General features: G+C 46.0%; 1 protein-coding gene across 1 annotated transcript in view; it reads right to left on the bottom strand.

The window, feature by feature from the left end:
• The window catches only part of LEKR1 (leucine, glutamate and lysine rich 1), a 581,209-nt gene that overhangs the window by 242,317 nt on the left and 311,870 nt on the right, over positions 1-27,022 (bottom strand). Inside the window, exon 5 of the mRNA XM_086944128.1 lies at positions 9,246-9,431. Within this exon, the coding sequence (XP_086800254.1) occupies positions 9,246-9,431 (186 nt within the window). The remainder of the gene's footprint in view (positions 1-9,245; positions 9,432-27,022) is intronic.

The raw sequence follows: 27,022 nt of genomic DNA, 5'->3' as shown, positions 1-27,022 counted from the left end.
CCACACTTTCCCCATTACACCAGCCCAGGGCGCTCTCATCATGTGGCATCCTGGGAGTTGAAGTCCTGGATTTACCCACAAACTTGAACAGGTGTTCAGCATTGTCTGGGGGGAGGGGCGGACCTACGCCAGTCATCTAGAGGCAGCAGGAGCTCACGAACATCACAAGACTTGCATCAGGTGTTGGGCACTGAAGAAGGCAGTCCTTGCCGAAATGCATCTGCCGCCACCGTAACTGCTGTCTGAACAATAAAGTCTGCCTCACCTGTTCCCCTCCGGGTCCTGCTTCGTTCTTGTTGGGAGGAAGTTTACCGTTATATATATATATATATATATATATATACACACACACACACACACACACACACGCCAAGGTGTATTGAAGAATGAGTGGGTGTATGAGTGTCTGAATGGATGAATTAGATGGTGTGTCACTGACTGTTTAAGTGGGTGAATAAACATGTCTTAGTGAACCCATGGGTGAATGACTAATCTGTGTGAATGGTGAATGTCTGTATCAGTCTTTCAGATGGCTGTCTGGGTTGGTGAGTAGCAACATGAGTGCCCATATGGGTTAATGATTGGGTGTCCGAGTACTTCTATGGCTGCCTGACTGTGTGTAGAGACTCCCTACATGGATGTGTAAGGAGGTGATTCACTGGGTGTATGGGTTCATGACTGTATCTGCGAGGGGCTGTATGGGTGAGTGAGTGTGCGTATTGCTGTGTTGGTGAGTGAATGGTTGTCTCACTGGTATATGTATGAGTAATTACATATGTGAAAGGCAGTATATGTGAGTGTTGGAGTATATAAGTGACTATATGTGAGAGTAAGTGACTGTGAGAGTGGCTGTATGGATGAGTGTGTGCTTGTGTAGTGATTTTATAAGAGAGTAAGTATGTGTTAGTATCTGTTTGAATAAGTGAGGTGGTGTTTGTATAACTGTATAGGTGAGTAAATGGCAGTGTGATTGATTCTTTGGGTGACTGACTAGGTGTGTGAGTAACTATGGGGGAGTGGCGGTGTATGAGTGTCTGTATGGTTATATGAGTGCATAAATCAGTGGCTGTATTGATGAGTGCCTGGGTGAATGAGTGACTGTATGGGTGAGTGAGTGGATGAGTGTATAGACCTATGAATCAGTGACTGGGTATGTACTAACTGGTATTGGCGTGTCTATGTTTTCGAGGATGGTAGTCTGTATTTTAGAGTTGGTGTATGAAAGGTTACATTAGGGTGTGAGGAGGTGCATCAGATATTATGTGGATGATGTAATCAGTGATGTCATTTGAGATGTCATCAGTGATGTCATCAGTGATGTCATCCGTGATGTCACTGACCATGTCATGAGTGATCTAATATGTGACGTTGAGTTATAGTTAGCTCAGCTAACTATAACGTCTGAATTTCTCTGGTTTTGTACGAATGAAATGTCAGCCTAACTATAACTTGCCTGAAACCTGTGGTTTTTTCACTGCATTTCTAAAGTTTTTTAAATGCTAATTCCTAACTATAACGTCCCTGAAACCTGTGGATTTTTCAGAGAATTTTTAAGGTTTCCTTAAAAGCTAATCCCCAACTATAACGTCCCTGAAACCTGTGGTTTTTCCAGTGAAATTCTGACGTTCTTTAATTGCTAATTTCTAACTATGCCTACATTGGTAGAACATGTACAGAAAGAGGAAGAAAGGCACAGAAAGAAGCAAGAGAAATGCAGAAAGAGGGAAAAAAGAGGTGCAGAAAAAGATATAAAGATGCAGAAAGAAGCAAGAAAATGCATAAAGAGGCAACTGAAGTCCTGAAAGAAGAAGAAAGGTGGAGAAAAAAATGCAAGAGAAGTGCAGTCAGAAGCAACAGAGTTGCAGAAAGAGGCCTACTTCAACTGTACCTTACCACATACTCATACAAAGTAGCCTAATAACTAATCCTTCTCCCAAGATGTATTAAACCTCACTTTTCTCTTGAAGGTACACTATTCATCAACTGCTCAGAATGTTAGGCCTACCAAATGTAAAACAACAATCCTAACCATATCACAGTTGTAAGTCTGACCAAGTTTGTGAAGGTATGCATACGTGTGTCTGTGCTCTTACCTATAGCATGTATCACATTCACACACAAAGCACTACACGACAACACCCCAAGATATCTAGCCAAGAAAATTCAGTTGTCCGGTGGCAACCGACCAGCTAGGAGTGCTGAGGAGTTGCTGCTACGGCCAGCCTTCTTCCGAAAGAAAAAACCTATGACAGAGGGTTCTCAGGAGCTGCCCCCAGAATATGGAACTCACTCCCTCCAAACATCAGGAAGATCCAGAATCTGGTAACATTCAAGCGGGAAGTGAAGAGCCTGCTGATGAATAGATACATTACCTAGTGAAGAGCACTGTTCATGGTTCTGATATACTACTGCCTTAGTACAGATCATGTACGCCATTAGAAAGGGAAGCATAGTCAATACTATGAGGAATACGTATCCTATGATATGAGAACAATCTAAAGGCCACTAGTAATGGCTATTTTGATTGAACAGGAGAACAGCATCTTTCATGAACCTATACCGAGCCACCTCATATTTGTTATATATACATGTTTTTGTTATTAATTTAGTCATAGCATATTATTTACGCTAACGTCACATGTGTTACGAATATATATATATCATCTACCTCACAGCGGTTGCGCTTTAACTGTTTATATATATGTTAACCCTTTTCCTCTCTCATGTTAAGCGCTCTGATACCCACGGGTCTTGTTCGCGCTATACAAAACTTTATAATAAATAAAATTAAAAAAAATTGACCTGTTACATAAAAATAAACATAGAAATACTTGAATACCTGAGTTTCAAATAGCATACTCTGTAAATGTATGTGTAAACCAGTGTATGTATTTCTTTCTGCTCATAATACAGGGCACATGGGTATTCTAACACCTATATACATAAGACATGTCGGCCTGTGCAACCAAATAACAGAGCAGAACTAAGAAGATTTGACCATCTATAAAAGAAGCTGTCCGCTTTTTAAGCTACCATCTACAGATGCATAACATGTGAAAATACATGTACAAGTAGACATATACCTCAGTCATGCTAGCACGTAGACCTTTAATCTTGACAGCTTGCACTTCACATTTGAATTTAGAAACAGGTGGAAGAAATACAGAAAGAAGCAAGAGAATTGCAGAAAAAAACAAGAGAGGCGCAGAAAGAGTAAAAAATGTGCAGAAAGAGGCAAGAGAATTGCAGAAAGAAGCACAAGAGGTGTAGAACCATGCAAGAGAGGTGCAGAAACAGGCATGAGAAGTGCTGAAAGAAGCAATAGAGGTGTAGAAAAAAGAAAGAGAAGTGATGAAACAAACAAGAGAGTTGCGGAAAGAAACAAGAGACATGCAGAAAAAAGCAAAAGACGTGCAGAAAGGCATGTGAAGTACAGAGAGGCAAGAGAGTTGTAGAAAAAGACAAGAGAGGTACAGAAAGAGACAAGTGATGTGCAGAGACAGGCAAGAGAGGTGGTGAAAGAAGAAAGAGAAGTGCAGAAACAGACAACAGAGATGCAGAACAGGCAACAGTGGGGTGCGGGAAGAGAAGTGCAGAGAAAAGCAAGAGAGGTAAAGAAAGAAGCAAGAGAAGTACGGAAAGAGACAAGAGGGGTACAGAAGGAGGTATGAGAGGTATAGAAAAAGGGAAGACTAGTGCAGAAAGAGGCAACAGGGATGCAGAAAGAGGCAAGAGAAGTGCAGAAAGAGGCAAGAGAGATGCAGGAAGGGACAAGAGAGATGTAGGAAGAGGCAAGAGAGGTGCAGAAATAGGGAAAAGAGGTACAGAAAGAAGCAAGAGAAGTACAGAAAGAAGCAATAAGAGTTCAAAAAGAGGCTAGAGCAGTGCCGAAAGAGGCAAGAGAACTGAAGAAAAAAGCATCAGAGGCACAGAAGGAGGAAAGAGAACTGCAGAAAGAGGCATCAGAGTTGCAGAAACAGGCAAAAGAGGTGCAGAAAGAGGGAAGAGGGGTTAAGAAAGAAGCAATAGGGGCGCAAAAATATGCAAGAGAGGCACACAAAGGTGCAAGAGCAGTGCAGAAAGAAGCAACAGAGGGGCAGAAATAGACAAGAGGGGTGCAGAAAGAGGCTAGAGAAGTACAGAAAGAGGCAAGAGAGGAGCACAAAGAAGGAAGAAGGGTACAGAAAGAGGCAAGAGGGGTGCCGAAAAAAGAACAAGAGGTCCAGAAAAAAGTAAGAGAAGTGCATAAAGAAGCAACAGAGGAGCTGAAAGAGGCAAGAGGGGTGCATAAAGAGGCAAGAGAAATACAGAAAGAAGCAACAGAAATTCAGAAAGAGGCAAGAGAAGTGCAGAAAGAGGCAAAGGAGGTGCAGAAATAGGCAGGATAGGTGCAAAACAGGCAAGAGTAGTGCAGAAAGAGGGAAGAAACATGCAAGAGAGGTACAAAAACAGGCAAGAGAAGTGTAGAAAGAGGCAAGAGAAGTGCTAAAAGAAGCAACAGAGGTATAGAAAGAAACTAGAGAAGTGATGAAAGAGACAAAAGAGTTGGCAGTAAGAAACAAGAGAAGTTCAGAAAAAAGCAAGAGAAGTGCTGAAAGAGGCAAGAGATTTGCAGAAAGAGGCAAGAGAGGTGCAGAAAGAGGCAAGTGAGGTACAGGAATAGGCAGATGAGGCGCAAAACAGACAAGAAATGCGCTGAAAGAGCAAGAGAAGTGCTGAAAGAAGCAACAGAGGTGTAGAAAGACGCAAGAGAATTGATGAAAGAGACAAAAGAGTTGCAGAAAGAAACAAGAGAGGTGCAGAAAAAAGCAAGAGAAGTGCAGAAAGAGGCAAGTAAGGTGCAGAAAGAGGCAAGCGAGGTGCAGAAAGAGGCAGGAGAGGTTCAGAAAGAGGCAAGTGAGGTACAGAAACAGGCAAGAGGGGTACAGAAAGAAGCAATACAAATCCATAAAGAGGCAAGGAAAGTGCAGAAAGGCAATAGAAGTACAGCAATAGGTCAAGAGAGGTGCAGAAACGGGCAACAGAAGTGCGGAAAAAGGGAAGAGGGGTGCAGAAAGAGAGAAGAGGAGTACAGAAAGCAGCAAGAGAGGTGCAGAAAGATACAAGAGAAGTGCAGAATGAGGCAATGAGGTGCAGAAAGAGGCAGGAGGTGCAGAAAGAGGTAAGAGGGTGCAGAAAGAGGCAAGAGAAGTGCAGAAATAATCAACGGAAGTGCATAAAGAGGTAAGAGAGTTGCAAAATAAAGAAGCAAGAGAGGTGCAGAAAGAGAGAAGAGGGGTGCAGAAAGCATCAAGAGAGGTGCAGAAAGAGGCAAGAGAAGAGCAGAAAGAGGCAAGAGAGGTAAAGAAGGGAGATGCAGAAAGCGGAAGAGATGTGCAGAAAGAGGCAAGAGAAGTGCATAAAAAGGAAAAAGGTGCCGAAAGACGAGAAATGCAGAAAGAGGCAAGAGAGGCAGAGAAAGAAGCAAGAGTGGTTTGCACACCATTAGTAACAATTTAACACCCACATTTAGCAATAAGTAACATGTGACCATTCTATGTTTGCCAAGGGCCTTCCACCACACTGTAACATTTGCATTTTTGGTAACGTTTGAGCTAGAAACAAGGTTTTTTTTGTTCTAATCAACATATTATGCAGCAGATGATGGATTATGTGGTAAATGCAGAAATTGTATAACTGTGCGAAAGTCGGTGCAGCCAAACAGTAGCATAATTCCAGTTGCCCTGCTCATACCTCTGACTAGGTCCAGAAGTGTTCCTCAGTGGTTCCTTCATTTATTTTGTTTCATTGAGTATTTAATTAAGCTTCAATGGAAACGAGGAAGACTAAACCTGAGGTTACCACTCCACAACACAGACTGCCATCCCACATAATTACTCTCCCTAACACATAATCCCACTCTGCATAATTCCTATACACTAAATACCACATACTTTCTATCCACATAATTTCACTGCACAACATACCACATAATTCCACTACACACAACGTATATCCACTCCACTCCAAAACACATTAGTAAAAAAAGTTTACATTTACAAAATCAATAGCTCTAACTCTAGCAAATGCAAGACCTATTACATTGCAAATGCTTCTTTAACTAGTAGTCGCATTTGCAGAGATGGGCCTCTGACCAGCGCTCTGAAATACCGCTGCGTATGACTTACAGGACGTACCAGAAGTGGCTTCTTAGCCCCCAAAGTCCCTCAGGAGTAAAGTGGACTTCATCTCTAAACCAGTAGTTTGCCCGGAGGCGTATTTACAGAATGGTGGAGAAAGGGGGACGTGGCCTCCGAAGACCGTTTAGCAATCCCACTGTGTGGGACTTACTGGAGGTAACAGGAGAGGTAGTTGGCCCATAGAAACATGGGGGCCATCTACCCCTCCTATTACTTCCAGTAAGTTCCACTCAGCAGAATTAATAAGTTCTCATAGCAGGCTACGCCCCCTTTGCCCACCACGCTGCAAACACGCTCCCTGGCGCGCTCATGGATGGGGATTGAAGTCCCCTTTGCTTAGGGGCCAACTAGCCTACCTGTTACCTCCAGTAATCCCCAAACAGTGAGATTGCTCAAAGGTGGACACAGGGCATGCCCCCTTTCTCCGCCACTCTGCAAACACACCACCTGGCGCGCTCTTGTTTGGAGATGAAGTCCTCTTGCCTCCTGATGGTCTCAGGGGGCCAACTAGCCCTCCTGCTACTTTTAGTAAGCCACACACAGCTGGATTGCTGAGAGTGGTTAGAGGCACTCCCCCTTTTTACACCACTCTACAGACGTGCCTCCTGGCACACTGCTACTTGAGGGATGAAGGCCACTTTAGTCCTGAAGTCCTCAGGACATAAGGGGATCTCATCGCCCCACCAGCACTGCACCAAGAGGCGCATTTGCAGAGTGGTGTGAAAAGGGGTGTGGCTACAACACCTCTTAGCAATCCCACTGTGTGGGAGGATTACTGGAGGTACCTGGTGGGCTAGTTGGCCCCTAAGGACCTTCAGTAGCAATGGGGATTTCCGCGCCGAGCCCAGGGTGCGCCAGGAGGCGCTTTTGCAGAGTAGCTCGGGGCCTCCAGTGGGATGCCGGCTTCTCTTTTCTGCCTTCTTCCATTAATACTTTTTACGCCCTGGGGACCCCATTTGTTTTTTTAAACGGGAAGAAGGCTGTGGGGCTCCCCTCCCAAGGCCGTTTTCGGCCCCGTGTACCCCATCCTCCGGGGCATGGCCACTTCTATTTTAACAAACAAAACTATATTTAAAGGAGGGGGCCATGTGGCCCCCCTACTGAGGCCATTTTCGGCCACAGGGACCCAATCCCTCGGAACTTTGCCTCTTTTTTTTCTTTTTAAATACATTTTTCATTTTGAGGGAGGGGGGCTGAGTGTCCCCCCCTCCTGGTTCACTTTCGGCCCCTAATAACCCACCGACAGGAGCAGGGTTATGATATGCAGGACCGAGGGGTGAGCACCAATGCCCCCACGGTCCCTGCTGGCTCCAGGCCTCCTGCGGGAGCCAGCATTGCTTCTCAGCAGAGGGAGCTGCTAACATGCAGCTCCCTTTTCCCAAAAGTAATTCTGCTTCGCTTCATGGAAGATAGAGCAGTTTTTCTGCTCTAGCTTCATGAAGCAAAGCAGAAGTTTGCTATAACTGCTCCTGCCCTGCCATAGCAAACTGCAATGTCCCGGGGGTGAGCACCCCGGGACATTGTTGAGCCGGCTCTGGGGGGTGGCGATCCCCAGGGCCAAGGAGGGCTCCTGGATGGGGGGCGCACGACCCCCTTCCCAACACCTTTAAAGCCCCGGGGAGGTGGTGATCCCCGGGGTAGTGTGGGGGGGGGGGGGGGCAGGAGCCCCCTAAACTTAATTTAAAAGATTGAAGCCCCGGGAGGTGGCGGTCCCTGGGTGCAAGGCTCCCCCCACATTTCAACATTAAAGCCCCGGGGAGGGGGCAGTCCCCGAGGCTTGGCAGGGCCCATGAGGAACCCTAATTAAGGAATGTCCTGGGGAGGTGGTGGTCCCCGGTACAGTGTAGGGGGCAGGAGCCCACCCACACGTTTTCATTATTAAAAAGCCCCGGGAAGGTGGCGGTCCCCGGGCTGCGGGGCCCACACAGCCCGCATGTATTTTAAACATTGCCCCCGGGACCTGGCCCACCCGGGTGTTAATGTAATCAAAGCGCGAGAGACCGCGCTTCAGTTTTTTGGGGGGTTTCGGCGGGATTAGCGCACCCTACGCAAATTCCACTGAAAATATTTTTAAAAAAAGCTTCTTGGGGCCCTTGGGATCCCTGTGGCACCCACTGAGCAGGCCTAGGGGGTCAGGGTTTTTCTACCCTGCCCCCTTTTCTTGTTTTTTTAATATTTTTTACCTGTTTACTTGTGACTCGGTTCAACCGAGTCACAAGACGGCTGCCAACACTTCCTAATTTGAAGTGTTGGGAGCCAATCAGGATCAAGCTCTCGATCGGGAGGGTTCGCAGATCCATTGTGATCACCAGATACGAATATTTTTATATATATAAATTTCTAAGGAACTACTGAACGGGTTTACACCATTTAAAGCAAGTAGTGCACTCTGGACCAAGAGCTAGCTTTCTGCCTAATGTGGTGTCATTCCGTTCAGCAGTTCGGTCTGTAGCTGCGACAAAAGTTCACTATAGAAATTAAAATGGAGAAAACAAGTTTTGGGTCCCCCCTTTTATCTCAGCACCTGCTTGACGAATCACCCCGGAACTTTCAAGACAGGAGCTGACCTGAGCGGGCCATTCGTTTTGAAAATTGCGCTAAGATTCGTCAAACCGCGCCAGAGATATTGGCAAAAGAAAAAACACTTTTTAAATAGAAGCAAAGTCCTAACTTTAACTATCTACTTGCGACTGCCAGTAGGTAACATATATATATCTATGCTCGGCCCACCCCCAATTTATACAAAAAGGGGTAGTTAATACTTAGGAACAAGGCATTTATTGTGGTTCTAACCTTCAGTGTTGGACTGGCCTTTCAGGCAGTCTGGCATTGCCAGATTTACCAACTTGAAAGAGCAAGTTTGCGGGCTGATTTTTTTTAGTATCTTCACGGCCACTGGGACCAAACAAACAGACCACTCACTCTTCCTTTCAAGGTGGTCTATCTGGCAGTGGCAGACAAACACACTGCCCAAAAGGCCAGACCAACACTGCTGGTCGTATACATCCCCAGACAATATTAAAGGGAAGATGGTATCCCACTGCAATACCCACCATAGATTCTCACCTAAAGTTTTGTTTTCCAGGTTCTGACATCGATTTCGCAACTCATTTTCATTTTTGAGTGATTTCTGCAGCTCTTGTGCTTTCGATACAAATGACTCAGACACCAGTTGTAATTCTTTCACCTCATCACGTAGGCATACATTTTCATTTTGGGATTCTGCCAGGCTTCCACGTAGTTTTCCAAGTTCTGAGAAAAAAAATATTAGATTATTACAGAGAATCACTAAACCTATTCGCACCCCTGGCTCAATATATTTAATAAAGGTTGTACATAGCGCTGGCTAGACCCGGAGGTATCAGAGAACTTTACATGAGCATCAGATCATAGTTACAGGTTACATTGTTACAAAGGTTGCACAGTTATTAGAGCATGGCAACATAGTTACTTGTATGGTTGAGATAAACAATAAGCACAAATACGTAAGGGGAAAAGCAGGCAGGGGGAAAGATTCAGGAAGGGGGAAGGAGCTGGGGAAGTAGACAGGTAATGAAGGCGGGAAAGAGGAGCGAAGGGTGAAGGACACCGCATGGGAAGAGATGGGGAAGGGCGCCGGGGAACACAAACCGGTAGACGAGTCAAAGCAACGTCCAAAGTCCAGTAAGCTGTGATCCCAGGGGAAGTGGTATCACTTCCCTATCTCAGTTGCGGGAGGCACCCTTTACGCAGTGGACTCTCTCAGAGGGGTCTCTGAGACTCCAAGGCCTACATTCTGGATCCTTCCGCAAAAGGGGGAGAGGTAGTGCTTTGGCAAGAAGTGCCATACTCTACCTCAGCTGTGAATGGCTCCCTTGGCACCGTGGACTCTCTCAGCGGGTTCGCTGAGACTCCAGAGTATAAATTTTGGATCTTTCCGTGTTTAGTCAAAGGGCACAAAGGACAGGGGGCTAGGCAGACTAGCAAGCAAGATGAGAGATTCAGGGGAGAGGGGATAGGAGATAGGGAGGTAGACAAAGAGAAAAAGAGTACTAAATTGAAACAAATTTAATTAATGAGTTATTATATAGCGCTGGTTAGACCCGAGGGAATCAGAGCGCCTTACATGAGGAACAATAATGTTGTGATTTACATCAGTTAAAAGTTACCTACCTAAGTATCAAGAAAAGCGTTTAAAGAACATAGGGGGCAAGGTGAATGGAGCAAGGAAGGGTAAGGGGATAGGGTAAAGGGGTAGGAGGAAGATAGGATGTAGAGATGAGGGGAAAATCTGCCCAAGGTCTGGCTGGGTAGGTGACGGCATGGGGGGGGGAGAGTCCACAATCCATCTCCTCTTTAGCTATATGGTAGCTCCACCGGGCATCAGCCAAATCGCTAGGTCTCCACAGTCTGGGGTGAGTTCCGCAGGTTCCAAGGCCTGATGTGTAGGCAGGTTAGGGGATAGGTTCAAGGTCTGGTCAATGTCCAATTGTTGTCCCGGGGAAGTAAAACAACGTGTAGGGGGGGTCATTATGGAAGCCATCTTGGGGTCAGGCAGGGGACTGTACTGTACACTGGTACACTGGTGGCCATCCTAAGGTCAGACATCTGGCAGTTAAAGTCAATATCCAGGACAGCAGCCGGCGGGGAATAACAAATCCAGCGTGCACACGCCATCACACGCACAGACATGCACAAGCACACACAAATTTGAGCAAACACTCTCATATGCAGTGACGCACACACACAAGCACATAGACAGAAAACATCCAAGAACACAAGCACACATAAAATCCCATGTTCTAATACAAAAACACCCAAATACATGCACACGCAAACATCGTCACATGCACAGACATGCACAAGCACACACAAATGCGCTCATACTCTCACACATACAGAAACTATCAAAAACACAGACACTCATACAATCACAAGCTCCAGAACAAAAATACCCAAGGACGTACAGTAAAATACATGCACACACACACCATCACATGCACAGACATGCACAAGCACACACAAATGTGCGCACACACTCTCATACGTGAACAGAGGGCGCATACAAGTACGCATACAGAAACATCCACACGCACAAGCACACATACAATCCCATGTTCTAAAACAAAGACACTCAAATACATGCACACACCATCATACGCGCAGACATAAGCACACAAACAGAAACATCTGCTAGCACAAGCACACATAGAATCACATGCTCTAATACAAAAACACCCAAATACATGTCCACACCATCACACGCACAGACATGCACAAGCACACAGAAATGTGAACATAGTCTTTCATACACTTACAGGCACACACACACACACATGCGTCTGCACACACCTCCTCATACACGCACAGACGCGCACACAAAAGCACTTCCATGACACATTTCTCCAGGACTGCCGCAGCATTGATGGCAAACAATGGCAGGTTTGGACAGACTAATGAAAGAAGGATAGTTGTACATGCAGGAAACGATTGAGGCCAACAAGATGGTGGGTCCAGAGTAAGAGTCACAGCAAGCTTGGCATAAAATGGTGGCCCCCAGATCAACAGAAAATGCAAGCCAAAGTACAGCTCCAAACTCCCCCACAACCAAGCACATCCTGTGTAGTCTATTATGTGCACCATCTTCACCACCACGTTCTCGTGGCCCCTGGGAACAGCGTTGATTCCCTCTCCCCATCAGGCCGTACAAACAGCCATCACCGACGTGGGGGAGGCAGTCTTCAGCGCCCACAGGCTCAGTCAGCTGCTCCACGTCACATAGCAGCCCATGCAGCAATCCCCCAGCAGCACGTCCAGCGGGCCACAAGTACTGCTCGGTCCCTCCTCACCTTCCCAGCAGTTTCCACTGGTCTCTTCTTCATTCAACTTCCAACTCTACAACACTAATGTCGTCTTCTTTCACCAGGACATAGCCAAAAGAAATGTACCATTAGGTGGATGAAAACAATGGCATTCTTTACTTTCATTTTCGATGTCAGCATTGGAGTAGTGTAGTGCCAAGATTCAGGCAATCTTGCTTCCTGAGCGCACAGTGAGAACGTTTTTTGCAAGATTGGTAGCCATTAGGAAATGACCATTATAAAGAAGTCATCAGGAAAAAGGTAGAAAACATGGTATTCTCATCTACTTGGTCAAATGCTCTGCAAAGGACATGGTTAGACCATGGGCACCCACAGTATGTATAACACACAGGCAAACATAGCTTCTAATAAATATAAATAAAAGAAGGGTTGACCGGTTGTCTATTTAACCTGAATGGAGGACTAACCTTTCACACAAATTGTTTTAGCTTCTCCTAAAGAGACTTTTCTTAGATAATGGGGAAGTATGATGTAATTTATCTGATATTTAAAGGGTATGAAATGTCCTTGAAATGTTTGATCCATATCCTGATGCAATGACATAAATGGGGGTTAATTTCATTGTTGTAGTGCCGAATGACAATATTTTGCACAAAGTCTTTAAGTCCTACTTACGCACACAGCTTGTACAATTTTTTTGAAAAGCGTCTGCATTTTAAACTTACTCAAGATTCTTTTTTCCCTTAATGATGTGATTTTACCTGTATCCAGGCAAGCATGTACGTTTTTATTTCGCATGCAGTTTCCAGGCAATAATTGCAGTTCTTCAACTTGTTTGTAGACGTCTAATTTTTCTCTGTATTAAAAGTGGGAAACATCCATTACAACGCAGGCATTACAACGCAATGTCTTTATATCGCAGTCAGTACAACGCAGGATCCATTACAACGCATCCCATTACAACGCATGTCTCTCACTGATCAGCACCTTCCCAGAGGTAAGCACCCGGCGGTGTTAGAATAGTAATTTTCGTTGTAATGGAATATGCGTTGTAATGGTTTGCGCTGTTATGGTATGCGCTGTAATGGAAGATGTATTGTATTGACCATGTTGCAAAGGTATGCGTTTTAATAGTTTTCATTGTAATATCATAGAGTCATTCAAACTATGGGTGGATCTCAATGTATCTTAATCCAGCGGACTGCAACGGGTAAATCCTGATCTATATGTAAGGACTCTCAGTGGGTACCCCCCTCCCCTCCCCCCACACCCATTCCATCCTAAACTAGCTGTCGAACTACAGTCATTTTAACTCTTTCCTTAACCGAAAACCTTGGACAGGGTCCTATGTCACCAGTGGCCTCTACGAGCATCTGCAAGGCAAGCACCAATGTCAGCTACTGCGATGGGATCCCTATATTTTGGGAAATGGTACTCTTTTAGGATACTACATTTGTGGAGGTGACTGCTTTTATTGTTGTCTTGGGTACTGGAATCTCAGCTGCAGGCTCACCGTCTGGCTTAATCGACCGAAACAGAGACACCTACGATAACAAATGCCATAAAACGAATGATATGACAAATCTAGTCTGAGCTTATAGGGGCTATATTAACGTTTGTAGTCCTACTTAGGTCCCCAAAATCCTCTATTTCCTGGTTTTCAGTATGTGTCCTATCATGTAGTGATCTATTTACCCACATGTTAATAAAAAGTAATTTTACTCTTCAAATTAAAGAACTGACTGATATTGTCTGTGTCATACTGCATCTGGGGTGCTAAAAGAAAGTTGTTCCTACAAGGAGGACCCAAAGGGAGTAACTTGGCTATTAAACTGAAGTGCTTTAATATTGGGTCCCTGGGCCTAAAGAGGTAAACGACAATACTGATGGGAAGCCACTGCATGCCACCTGGCCCCAGAAAAGGCCCCAGAGGGTGGTTATCTGTTTTCCTGAACCAAACTCAAACAAACTGCATCTAGTGACTGATGACTATTGATGAAAAGCAAGCAGACCATAATTACATTTTGCAGCTGATGTTTGGACACAAAGCTTTCACCTCAGCCTGATGAGATCAGGATTTTCACCCGAGCTGAGCGATAATTGTGCATTATTGCTAAAGCAGATCCCATTTCAAATCTCACTTTATTTCATTATTAACTATATTTCTATAAATAAAATGAAAATGATTACTTAGGGATGTGGGATCGTGATGTCCCGTTTAAAACACATCTAGAAAGGAAGCGGAAATATCAGCTTTTTACTCAGTCTGGTTTTGGCATGTTTATGGCCATTGTTACTTTATCCTAATCCTTATAGGGACTGCAAGACTGTGAGAAAATCTGATGGAAAGTTCATAGAGAGTGAGTCAAGTGGAGGGAATGTGTGCGCATTTCTCTTACTAAATATCTTAAAAATCAGGATCTCTGCACAAACAAGAGCACAGGGAATGACATTACAAGTTGGTGCTGCAGTTTTTCCCTGAGAGATTGTGGCAGGTTAAACCTGGTTAAATTTACCTGGGGAAATTGCAAAACTTGGAGCTAGGGGGCATATGTAGGTAATTCACATTTTGCGATTCTCAAATAGCGATTTTTAAGGAATCGCTATTTGAGAATTGCAAAATGGAATATGAGTGGCCCATTCATTTCTATGGGCCAAGAGGCCCATAGGAATGAATGGGGATACATTCTCAAATTGTGATTTTCTATGAGAAAATCGCAATTTGAGAATCGCAATTCCAAGGGTGCCAGGGTATCCAAAGGAAACCTGTTGCACCCCTGGAATGTGCCTGTAAGTACATGTGGCGCACATACATGCCCTAAGGGCATGTCTGTGCGCCACATGGCACTTTGAATTTAAAAAAAAATCATTTTGGAAGGAAATCGCTAAATACCATCTACTTGGAGTAGGTGGTATTTTGCGATTCTTTAAGCCCAAATCGCTATTTCAAAGGCACCCCTACATAGCATCTAAGGAATCGCAAAATTGCGATTCCTTAAATGCTTTAGCAAAATAAGGAATCGCAATTTTTGCGATTCCTTATTTTGCTATGTGGCACCTACATACCAAATTGCTGTTTGCGATTCGCAAACATCTACCTACATATGCCTCTTGGTGTGTTAAAATCAGATGCTATATGTTATGCGTCCTTTTCCTGTTGAAAGCTCAGTAGGCTTTTGCCATACGTGGTTAATGGTAAATGACATGTGTTATAACTGCCCCACTGTATTCCATCCAACTTGCAAAATAGGCCATAGTATTCTTTACATAGAAATGCACCATGGGATTTTGCCATAAGACAGTAAACTATCCATGGGAGTTGTGCTTTCTTTAGTGATTATTTACCTTCTTGCTGTGGTATACCACACCCAGTACAGATACCAGAGCACTTTAATGAGGTACAAAAGATGTAGGTTATACTGAGTGCAAAAATATATATTCAGCAAATAGAAATAGCAACAATGAATAGGAAACAAGTTTTGTCAAAACAGAGGGTAACATAAAAAAGGATTATGTGTGTACAAGGGCAATAAAAATGTGGGAGACTCAGATACTGGATCAGTAGACATTATAGCTAAGTAATTAACTCATTCAGTGCTATGGGCGTGCTAGAGATGTCCATAGCGCCTGTGCACGGATGCTTAGGATGATTCCCACAACGTCCAGGCACCCAACTGCGGGGGATTACTGACACCCCCCCCCCCCCTCCCCCAGCATGTCTCTCCTCCAACATGCTTTCAGGATGGATGTCAGTGAAAGAGCTTCTGCTGCTACACAACCCACTAGACACCAGGGAATAAGTTGATGTATATGGGCAGAGCTGCCACTGGGGTAAGGGCTCGTTCCATTCTAGGGTACCAATTTTTTTTCTTTGCTTTGTGCCTCCTTAGGTGTAGATCAGTCTTTATTGATTCAAAATTGCCCTTATTATAAATGTTTAATTTGTTACCATGTAATAATAATAATAATAATTCTTTATTCGGTTAATCACAAAGAAAACCATAAAAGAAGCAATCAGCATAAAAAGGTCCATACATACACAAGTAAAAAGACATTTCATAGGAACGTTTTTACAATAAGGAAGAAAAAACAGCTGTCATTTGTTTAAAAAGAAGACGAGTTTTGCTTCTAAAAATCATTATTTTTTTCCTGGTGCAGTTTGCTAAAGGTTTTTTCTATGGTTCATAATACATTTTAAAAAGTTTAAGACCAGGTAACAGACTTCTTCAGACTCTAAGGTTTGCAGTCTAAGGAAGGCCGGACGACATTGTCTGAGGCCCCATCGCCTACATAGCGGAAGTATCCAAAGTTTTCTGTGGGGTTGGTAAAATTTACAAAAGATAATCACGTGGATATTGGATTGAGTTGATTTCGCATCGCAGGGACACGGAGGCAGGTTTGAGTCCCAGGCCTTATTTAGGGGAAAAGCAACCAGTCTGAAAAAGAGGTTCAGTCTGAGCCTGGTGAGCAGCATCCTCTCATATGTTTTGGTATGCAGAGTAAGATACAGTTGAATGCCAAAAGTTTGCTGCACTGTGTTCGCGTGAACCACTGAAGGTTTTGCGGCCTCGGTTGACAGTCTTAGTGTTTCCAGATGTCGTAGTGCAAGTTCCTTGAGCTCCTTTTTTGGGAGGGCAACAATCGATTCTGGGTGAAGATAATATTTTTCGAGGCCAAGGTCAGTAAAAAAGTTTCTAATGTAGCGGAGCCATTTTAATCTAAGGGAGTGGTCAAGTGACATTGTATCGGCCACTATCGACTGTGATAGCATATTAGCATCCGAAGTCCATATACGCCTCCACAAAAGCAATGGCTGGATTTTGAGGAGATCCTGCAAGTAAGGAATTCCCAGTTCCATGTGGGAGGCATAGGTTGGTGAGCCTTTTGGGGTGGCGAGAAGAAATCTTATAAATAGGTTTTCAATTTTTTGTAGGGCTCCAACGTCTGTATGGCCCCAGACCCCTGCTCCATAGAGAGCAATCGCCTGGCACTTGGCATTGTAGATTCTTAACAGTTCTGCTGGACGCCTCCTTCCCAATTTCCGTGAGAATGTCTGCAGGGCTGCTATTGAGCGCTTAAAAAGGTGGCATCTCGTTTCTACTGCTGGTTTCCATGTTAGTTTGTCATCGATCATGATCCCGAGGTATGGATATTGTGTGGCGATCTCCAGTGGTTGACTATCAAGAAAGATGTTTTTTTTGCCTTTCTTCGCCCCCCCGTGATCATGACGAACGTTTTTTTTACATTAACCTTTAGATCCAGGACGTTCATGAAGGTGGTGTATCTATTTAGTGAATGCTGGAGTTCGCGCGGCGTTCGGGCCAGGATGACGGCGTCATCCGCGTAGAGGAGCGCTGGAATCGGTCTCTGTTTCATTTTTGGGAGGTCCTGGGCCCCCCTCAGCATCGCCTCCTCCAAGCCATTTGTGTAGAGCGAGAAAAGGAAGGGGGCCAGGACACAGCCCTGCCTAACTCCTCGCTCCACGCCAAATGATGCTGTCAGCTCACCTATTTGTTACCATGTGCATTTGTGACCTTGATAGAATTCACTTTTCGATGCCCTAATTACCCTATGATGACGAGTGAGTTAGCATCATATGACTAACTAATGCATTTACGTAAACACACTCATGCTGAATTCTGAATTCATATTCTCACCTATTTCTTATATATGTGTGACCATATTAGTTTCTTAGCTTAGCTTGTGTGCCACCATTTTGTGTAACTCTCTGTGCCTGCGGCCTCTGCTCGCTCATGCCCCTCCCGCAGGAATACAGAAAATATACTAAGACAGCAGTTTTCGTTTCTCGGCTCACTGTGCCCGAAACTAACAACTCATGTTATCAGTAATGTTCTCATGCCCAGAGACGCCGAAGCCTAGCTCCATGGCCTTGAGCAAGAGATAATGATGTATCCCTTGCAGGTGCAGATGCCTGCTGTATGAGAGCATTGTCCACTGGTCCGGGGCTCGGTAACTTTCCACAAGGGGCGTACCCCATTTACTGTATTGCATTATAATGTATTGCTGTGATGCAGAGAGTCAGTCCTCTCGTTCGCACTCCTAGGAGTGAGGTCGGACAGGGCCCTCTCATATGAGTGTTGTTTGGCCTAATAAAGACTTTTGTTATACTTCTCCACTGTCCGGCTGACTTCCTATAAGGTAATTATAGGTGAGTGCTGTAAGTCACTCCAGTGGATTTGAGCCACGCTTATCAGATGGCGCCCGAATAGGGACCCCGCGATAAGGATCTTTCTCACCCGTAAGTGGGTAGCAGAAGACCGGGGACCCGCTGGTCGGCACGGTGGGCCCGGGATCCCATTTGATGCCGAGCTTGGTTCTCGCAGCGCTGCCCCACCCTGCTGATCGGGAGAGGTCCCGGTTCGGATCTTACGCCGGGGTCCAGAAGGCGGAACTTGAAGCTGACCGTGTTGGTCCTGACAGCCGGAGGTGGAGAACGGTAGAGGTCGGTGCCGCATACGGAAGGTGAGTGGTCCACCTGTGATTGTTGCAGGAACGGGAGTGTTCCGGGAGACTAGAGTGTCTCTGATGATTTGAGGAGCCGGTGTGCTTCTGGGGCTAGTGTGCTCCGGGGAACTCAGAGTACGAGTCGGTACTCTGACAGACTTGACGGGGTTGGGGACGTATTTCGAGGTAATTGTTAGTAGCGATCCGACCGAATGGTACTGTGGTGAAGGCGTGGCTCATGGTGGGTAGACTCTGGTGCGCTTACCCTGAACTCCTAGTGTGGTGATTCAGTGGCGGTGTGATCCGGGTTTCCCGCGGTAAAGTGCGCAGCGATCCATAGTGCCGCACGGGTGGCGGATCCGTTCCCCGTCCTCAGAACAGTTAGCGTACTGTTCGGTCTGCGGTTGAGTCCAGGTTCCCCAGGACTTGGTCGACGGGCCTTGTCCCATTTGGTAACACGTGTTTTGGAGATATTGTATATGTACATGTGGTTCGTTTATATGTTTGTGTGTGTGAATGAATTTGAGTTGTGATTCGAGTTCGAGTAAAGATGCCGTGTTTTAGCAAGTTGCGATGTTTTGGATGCTGTTGTCGACCCTCAGATACTAGACTGGCCGAGAGCCAACCCGCACCTCCTGAAGGGACACCGAGTTTTGATATGTATGTTAAACATGGACTGGTCCCGATTTTGTTTGGTACTTTGTGGCATCGATACACTGCTGATAATGTGGATTTACAATGGCCTTTGACGGGTTCTTTTGATGAAGCTAAATTGGATTATTTGCAAGATAAACTGTTTGCTAGGCGTAGCCGCCAGAGTATGTTCGACTCTTTACGAGTGTGGCAGAAAGAGGCCAGGAAGCGTAAGATGCGAGAGGAGAAAGAGGAGTATAAAAAATCCACGCAGACTATGGCGCAGAAAGCGAGGGAACAGGTGGGGAATGAGAATGCACAACGCATGGAGCGCGCAGATCGACTCTGTAGGTTAAAAGAAAATAAAAGTTACGTAGTACGTGAGGACGACCCAGATGAGATGGAGGACATTTTGAATGCCCGACCCCCTCCCCCTTATGCCCCGCAGCCATTGTACCCCTCCTTGCCACTTTCGGCCCCTAGTAGCGCCATTCCAGGTCCTTCAGTGAGCGCCCCCCAACAATCCCTGCCCTCGACACCCCTCGTTTCTCTACTTCAGCCCACTTCACCCGCCCCCTCGCCATTTTCTTTAGCACTCCCTACTGTCTCAGCTAGCACCACCCCCAGTCAGGAGATGCTAACACCGAGTCGCGGCGCAGGTAGCGGGTTGCTCTCACAGGTACGGAAACTGCTTACACGTTCTACAGTTGGTTTGGATGAAAAAAGTTTGGTGGCTAACCAGGCATGTCAATGGGCCAGAAATAATATTTATTCGTTCGAAGATATCTGGTCCACCATGAAAGATTTTGAGCCGTTAATGCAGCAACACGCTTTGTGGCACATGGCTAGCGTATTGATACCGCTATGGGAGCAGGGATATGGAGGTGTGGCTCCGGCGGTTTTGCGGGATATACAGGCTGGAGCGTACAGAACGAACACGGGGGTGAAGGAAGTGATGAGTAGTCTGCGCGCGCTTTTGCAATACAGGAATGAATTGCCCTCTGCCGGTACACCCCATTTCCCAGGTCTCCACCCAATGCGAGAGGTACACCCTATTTTTCATCCTGAGGTCCCCGAGTTGTTAGACCCAGTCACGAAGGCTGTTACAAGGAACAGAATTGATGCGCATTTTCAGGAGCAATGGGTGTATACGCCATGGAAGAGAAGTGAGGTGTTGTCATTGAAGGCTCAGCTGCCGGATTCTAGAAAGAATCCAACTGCCTATTACAAAGAGCTTACGGAAGCGGCGTCTTCTACTGTGATGACGTTGGCTGACGTTGAATTGTTTTTCGGGCTTTTGGTCCCGGTTGATGTGTGGCGACAAGTTAAAGGTACGGATCATACGGAGGAGCTGGGTGGTACATGGTAGGAGTTGCAGGATTGGGACAAGGAGCGTAAGCCAGGGGAGAAGCCGAAGGCTGAGATATTGGCTTTGCCAGGGCGTATTATAAAATATATGCATTCCCTCATCCCCCCGAAGAAGGTGGATTGGGACAAATTAACGGCTTGTAAGCAGAAAAAGGATGAGGCGGTCTCTGATTTCTTCACGAGGTTTGAGGAAACGTTTATGGATTTTAGTGGGCAGGATGTGTCACAGGATGGAGGGTTACGACTCTTCGTCAACAGGTTTGTCACAAACTTATTACCTGAAATATCAGCTAGACTGCAAGCGTCGGAGAGCACGTGGACGACGTCCTCTCCTTCGGGAATACTAAGTATGGCGCAATATTATGAACACGGGGAAAATGAGAACAAGGATAAGCAGGAGAAAAAGGCTAAAGATTTGAAGACGAGGGTTTTGTTGCAGCAGGTGGCAAGAGGCAGAGGAAGGGGTGCGGGGCCGAGCCGCGGAGGTGGATTTGGAAGAGGTGAGAGCAGGGACAGGCTGGGACCGAATCAGTGCGCGAAGTGCAAGCAGGAGGGGCACTGGTGGAGGGATTGTCCGCTGCTTCAGGCGAGCGCTGGTGTAGGACGCGGACGAGGAAGAAGTGGTGGTGATATCGGAAGACAGGTGGTACGATCGGAAGGAGTCAGGAGGCCGGGGGGCAACTACTTCGACAATAATACAAACAGGCAACAGTTGCAGAGTGATGGTGCCCAATACTATAACGATGATTACTCAGTTGATGATTTGACAGGGTTTTCCCACAACTAGGACAGCGTAGGACAGAGCATGGGACCAGTACTTATGGAAGTTGATCAGAGGGGACCTTATGTCGAAGCCGACTTACTAGGGTCTCAACAGAAATTTCTAGTGGATACGGGTGCAATGAAAAGTTCAGTGGCTCGTTCTCGGGTCCCAGGGGCGGCTCTGTCTGGCAAGAATAACATATCTGTGGGTTTCGCAGGAACTCCGGTGATTAGCCCCATTTCTAAACCTCTCACGTTAACGATTGGTCCTTTTACTGTTGATTCACCGTTTTTATTGACATCAAATTGTGGTGAAAATTTGTTGGGTTTAGACTTATTGAAGAGATTGCATGCTACCATCTACTGTTCCCCGGATGGCGTGTACCTTACTCTAGGCCCCAATGTTGCCCGCCCACTACAGTGCTTTTCAAAAGACGACCCGCTGCCACCTGAGTTTCGAGGCATACCAGACAGCTTGTGGGCCGTCAGTGATAATGATGTGGGAAGAATGGACATTGCCCCGGTGTCAATAAGAGTGAAGGTGGGAGCCAAATTGCCCAGAATACCGCAATACAAAATACCTAGGGAAAGGGAGAAGGCATTGTTACAAATAATTCATGATTTAATACAGTCTGGAGTAGTGGAAGAGACTGATTCGAATGTATGTAACAGTCCTATTTTGCCTGTACTTAAAAGACGGTCACCTGATGCAACTGATAATACTCCTGATGTCTATAGATTTGTGATTGATTTGCGTCAGGTAAATAGAGTAGTGGAGCCACAGTATCCGGTGGTCTCGGACATCACTACGATATTGACAATGATTCCACCTTCAGCCAAATATTTCTCTGTCCTGGATTTGAAAAACGCTTTCTTCAGTATTCCTGTACATGAAGATAGCAGGTATCTTTTCGGATTCTCATTGGCTGGCCGTAGCTTCCGCTTCAAGAGAATTCTTCAGGGGTACACTGAGAGTCCTAGTATATACAGTCAAGCTCTGAAGGCACAATTGGATGATTTGGAACTTCCACCGGGCAATGTGATGTTGCAGTACGTGGATGATATCCTAATAGCATCGGATGAAGAGCAGGGTTGTCGGGATGCTACTGTACAATTGTTACACCACTTGGCTAAAAGGGGGCATAAAGTGTCCCTTCCGAAATTCCAATACTGTCGAACGGAGGTCACCTATCTCGGTCACCTCCTTTCGAAAGTGGGGAGGAGATTGACGCCGGAGCGCATAAAAGCGATCACTAACATGCAGGTACCTAACACGCAGCGAGAGGTGCGCGCGTTCCTAGGCATAACATCGTATTGTCGTCAGTGGATACCTAACTATGCGTTACTAACAAAACCCCTATTGTATCTGACTACCAAAGAAGTGCGCGAACCCCTACCCTGGACCCCCGCATGTCAGGAAGCGTTTGAGTTACTAAAAGAGTCTCTGTGTTCTGCGCCAGTTCTTGGAACACCTGATTACCAGAAGCCTTTTGTCCTTTACGTGCACGAGGCGGAAGGTTGCGCGTTGTCTGTCCTAACTCAGTGTTTTGGGGGAAAGCAGAGACCGTGTGCGTATTTCTCTGCAATGCTCGATAATGTGGCAAGAGCGCTGCCGAGTTGTCTGAGAGCCACGGCGGCTGCTGCGGTCTCTATAAGACAATCGGCAGGGCTCGTGCTGGGAACAGATCTCACAGTAATGGTACCGCATGCTGTGGATATTTTACTAAACAGGACACAGACGCAGCATTTAACAAGCGCTCGTCTGACGGGTTACGAGATGACTCTTTTTGCACCCCATGTAACAATAAAAAGGTGTGCCACATTGAACCCCGCCACCTTGTTACCTATCCCCACAGATAGTGACACACATGATAATGACATACATGACTGTTTGTATAAGACTGAGGAGGAGACAAAGGGGAGGGTGGATCTGACAGACAGGCCCATGGAAGAACCAGATGGGGAACTGTATGTTGATGGATCCTGTTTTAAATTACCAGATGGGACATCGACAGCAGCATATGCCATAACGACATTACAGACGGTGGTAGAGACTTCTAGAATACCTTACAATTCTGCCCAGGCTGCTGAAATTATTGCCTTACTGAGAGCATGTGAGTTGAGTGAGGGGTTGGATGTCAACATTTACACTGATAGCCAATACGCCTTTGGCGTCGCTCATAATTATGGGCGACTTTGGGCAGAACGGGGATTCTTGACCTCCCATGGACAACGCATCCAACATGGCCCACTGATATTACGACTGCTAACGGCACTGACTTTACCCAAAAGATTGGCTGTGATAAAATGTAGTGCACACAAGACGATAGTGGACGATGTCGGGCGAGGCAACGCTTTTGCCGACGAGACAGCAAAAGAGACTGCTAGAGAAAAATTACCACGAATGTTTGTGGCAGGGCCAGCACGATGGGTCCCAGATATTCATATGTTCGCAGACACGGTACAGAGTGTCAAGAACATACAGGGCAAGGCGACGGATGAGGAATTGAGAGCATGGAAGGATGGGCAGGGACGACTGGATGCGGATGAATGTTGGACAGATGTGACAGACAAGAGACGATGGATGTTACCGAATGCGTATGTCCTTCCAGTAGTGACGATGGCACACGGACCTGCTCATGTGAGTGCGAAAGGCATTTGCAAATTACTAGACCCGGTATGGAGTAATAAGAATATCTCTAAGATGGCCACCAATTTGGTTCGTCAGTGTATGGTGTGTTTGAGACACAATCCTGGAAAGGGTACCCCTGTCCCAACTGGAAATTTTGCACCCCCCTCTTTTCCTTTTGAGGTGATTCAGATGGATTACATCGAAATGGAAAGAGTCAACAACTTGAAATACGTCCTTGTAGTCGTATGCGCCTTTAGTAGATGGGTGGAGGCGTTCCCAACGAAGGACTGCACGGCTATGTCTACTGCAAAAATGTTGATAAAGGAGTATTTCTCCCGTTTCGGATTACCTAGGGTGATCTGGAGTGATAATGGCACGTCCTTTAATGCCGAACTAGTGAAGAATATATGCAAAGGTCTACACATCACCCAGAAGTTCCACTCAGCCTTGCACCCTCAGGCAGCAGGACTGGTGGAACGGTTTAACGGCACACTCAAGTTAAAAATGGCCAAGATATGTGAGAGTACAGGTCTCCGTTGGCCAGATGCACTTCCCTTAGCGTTGCTTTCCACAAGAGTCACTGTAAATGCAAAAATGGGCGTCTCCCCGCACGAGGTGGTATTTGGCCGCCCGGCCAATATCTGGGGAGTGCCCCGACCTAAGTGTTTTTCAGAAGTACCTTACCCTCTGTTGACAGATTATCTGTATGCTTTGACTAAAGATCTTCGTTCTATTCATCAGCAGGTAGCAGACACTCTGAAGCCGTTGCCGGAGGGGCCTGGACACACCATCCACCCAGGGGATTGGGTCGTGGTGCGACGATACCAGCGGAAGTCCTGTTTGGAGCCGAGGTGGTCAGAGCCTCGTCAGGTGCTCCTCACCACGCGCACGGCGCTGCGGATCGACGGCAGAAAGGCGTGGACCCATGCCTCTCATGTAAAAAGGGTCCCGCTCCCGTTACCCTATGACCAATGGGTACAAGACGGCATCGCTGACCAGGAGTTTGAACATATCCCGAGGTATGTTCCTTTCTCGGATGCTTCACTGATTGGAGAAGAGCAAAGCGGAATTGAAGATACTGTGAGCTCTACCACTCCTTTTGTTGCTAGCAAAGAGATATCGGAAAGTTCAGCATCTGCCACTGATACACCTGCTTTGTTTTCTGATCCTGAAGTGCCAGGGAGCACTCGTTATAATTTCAGGCCCCGAAGAAAATAAGTACAGTGCTGAAAGATAATGGACTAAATACTGGAAGAAGGGCTTAGTGGACATTCTGAAAAGAAGATTTAGTGATAGGGATGGACTTGTAAGAGCCCTGGTGTTTAGCCGAAGATTGTGTTCTTTGAGACTAAAGCGTGGTGCGGGGCCCGAATAAAGTGCTTCCCTTATTTCAAAGTGTTGACAAGCGACGTGGGAATAGGTATGAACGGTAAAAGCCTGCCTGTGAGGCTTTGAAGGACACAGGGAAGAAGATCCCTTTTTAAGGGTTGAAGAACCCCTCTGGCCCGTTGAGGATTGTCTGGGACTATTTTTTTTATTAGTAGTAGTGCGATTTTTATTTTTTTTTGATTTTTGGTGTTGAAAAAGCATACAGAATGTATCCCTTTGGGCGGCCAATTCCTGATGAGGAGCAGCCTTTTGCAGCTCCCCCGAGACGTGAGCCTGATTCCCCTTGGTTGGCCCTTTCCCGAAAAGGGAAAATTGTAGTGGTTGTAATATTTTTAATTGCCTTTCTGGTGACTCTTGGAATACTGTTTTTCGTAGATAAATACTATCCTGTTCATACATTTGCACCCACACCTACTGCTGTTCCGGAACACAAAATGTTAACAGTTGAATATGGTGAGAGAATGATACGTGCAAATTATAAAGATAATGTTTTTATTAAGACTTTGCATCATGCACATGCCACTACCAACATGACAGACTGCTGGGTTTGTGGGCTTTTGCCTTCTGCTGCTTATAAGAAAGATAGGTTCCTTGCTCTTCCTTTGACTCCGGTAAATAGTTGTGTGGGATGGTATACTCTTATAGGTCTTGTCAAATATTTCCAACAGCCAGATTCCCTAACTCCCCGACTGCAGAACAGGGGGTGGACGATGACAATGCGAGTACGCCCTTTGCCTTCAGCTTCCCTTGGACGAATATATACTGACGGACGTTTTGACCAGACCTTTATAGAGACATGTGAGAAAAAGTTGGGCCGATTCTTGACACCTAATGATACTGATCGACTCAGGGATAGTTTCATGAAATTGAACGCCACTTTGTCATATAGGCATCCCCCTAAGAGTAACGACAGCTCCAAGTCTTTGATACCCCTGGCTGTGGTGGGTCCCCCTCCGTTTTTCTGTATAGAGGGAAGGGGTCCCATAAAGGTTGGAAATAGCTCTTGTAATGTGACTGCTTCAATACGCCTGCACGTTAGCCCCTCATTGATTGCCCCACCCAGTGTCTATTTTGTATGCGGTGAAAATGGATACTTATGGTTGCCCGAGGGTTGGGGTGGGGTGTGTTACCTGGCTTATCTGATTCCTCCCGTATATGTGGCCCCCTCTGATTACCACAGAACGCATCGACGATTCCCCAGTTCCCAAGAGCAGTCGCGAGAGCAGCGTAAAAGGAGGGAACTTCAGGTAGAGGACGTTGATCAGACAGATACTTCTTATCAGCAATGGACTGATTTTTCTATGGGTTTGCTTCCTTTCTGGGGTCCTATATTCAACAGTAGAGCTATTAGACGACTCTCTAGGGTAATGGAAAAGGTGGTTCTGGTTGAGGCTGACATTACGACTAACATCTCTGTTGAGGTTCAGGCTATGAGGTTATTTACGATCCAGAATAGGATGGTCCTTGACGTCATACTAGCTGATAGGGGCGGGGCCTGTCGCGTCATCGGGACCTCTTGCTGTGTCTATATACCTGACTCCGCCCCGACTGTTAACTTGGCAGTGCAGAAATTACATAGATTAGCGACTGAACTACACCAAGATAATGGAACATGGTCCCTCCAAGGGTGGCTCTGGGGCGCCTTTTCTTCCTGGGGCTGGAAAATACTGATGGGTTTGGTTGGAGTGGTGAGTGTAATTTTGTCATGCTGCCTTTGCATATATTGCCTCCCTCCATGTTGCTCAATGTGTGCTGCAAATATACGTCCGAAAAAGAAGTTACATGGTCAATAT

The sequence above is a fragment of the Lissotriton vulgaris genome, chromosome 11, assembly GCF_964263255.1.
Source record: "Lissotriton vulgaris chromosome 11, aLisVul1.2, whole genome shotgun sequence".
Lineage (NCBI taxonomy): Eukaryota > Metazoa > Chordata > Amphibia > Caudata > Salamandridae > Lissotriton > Lissotriton vulgaris.
The sequence above is the reverse complement of the archived record's forward strand: the minus strand, read 5'-3'. Positions and strand labels throughout refer to the sequence as shown.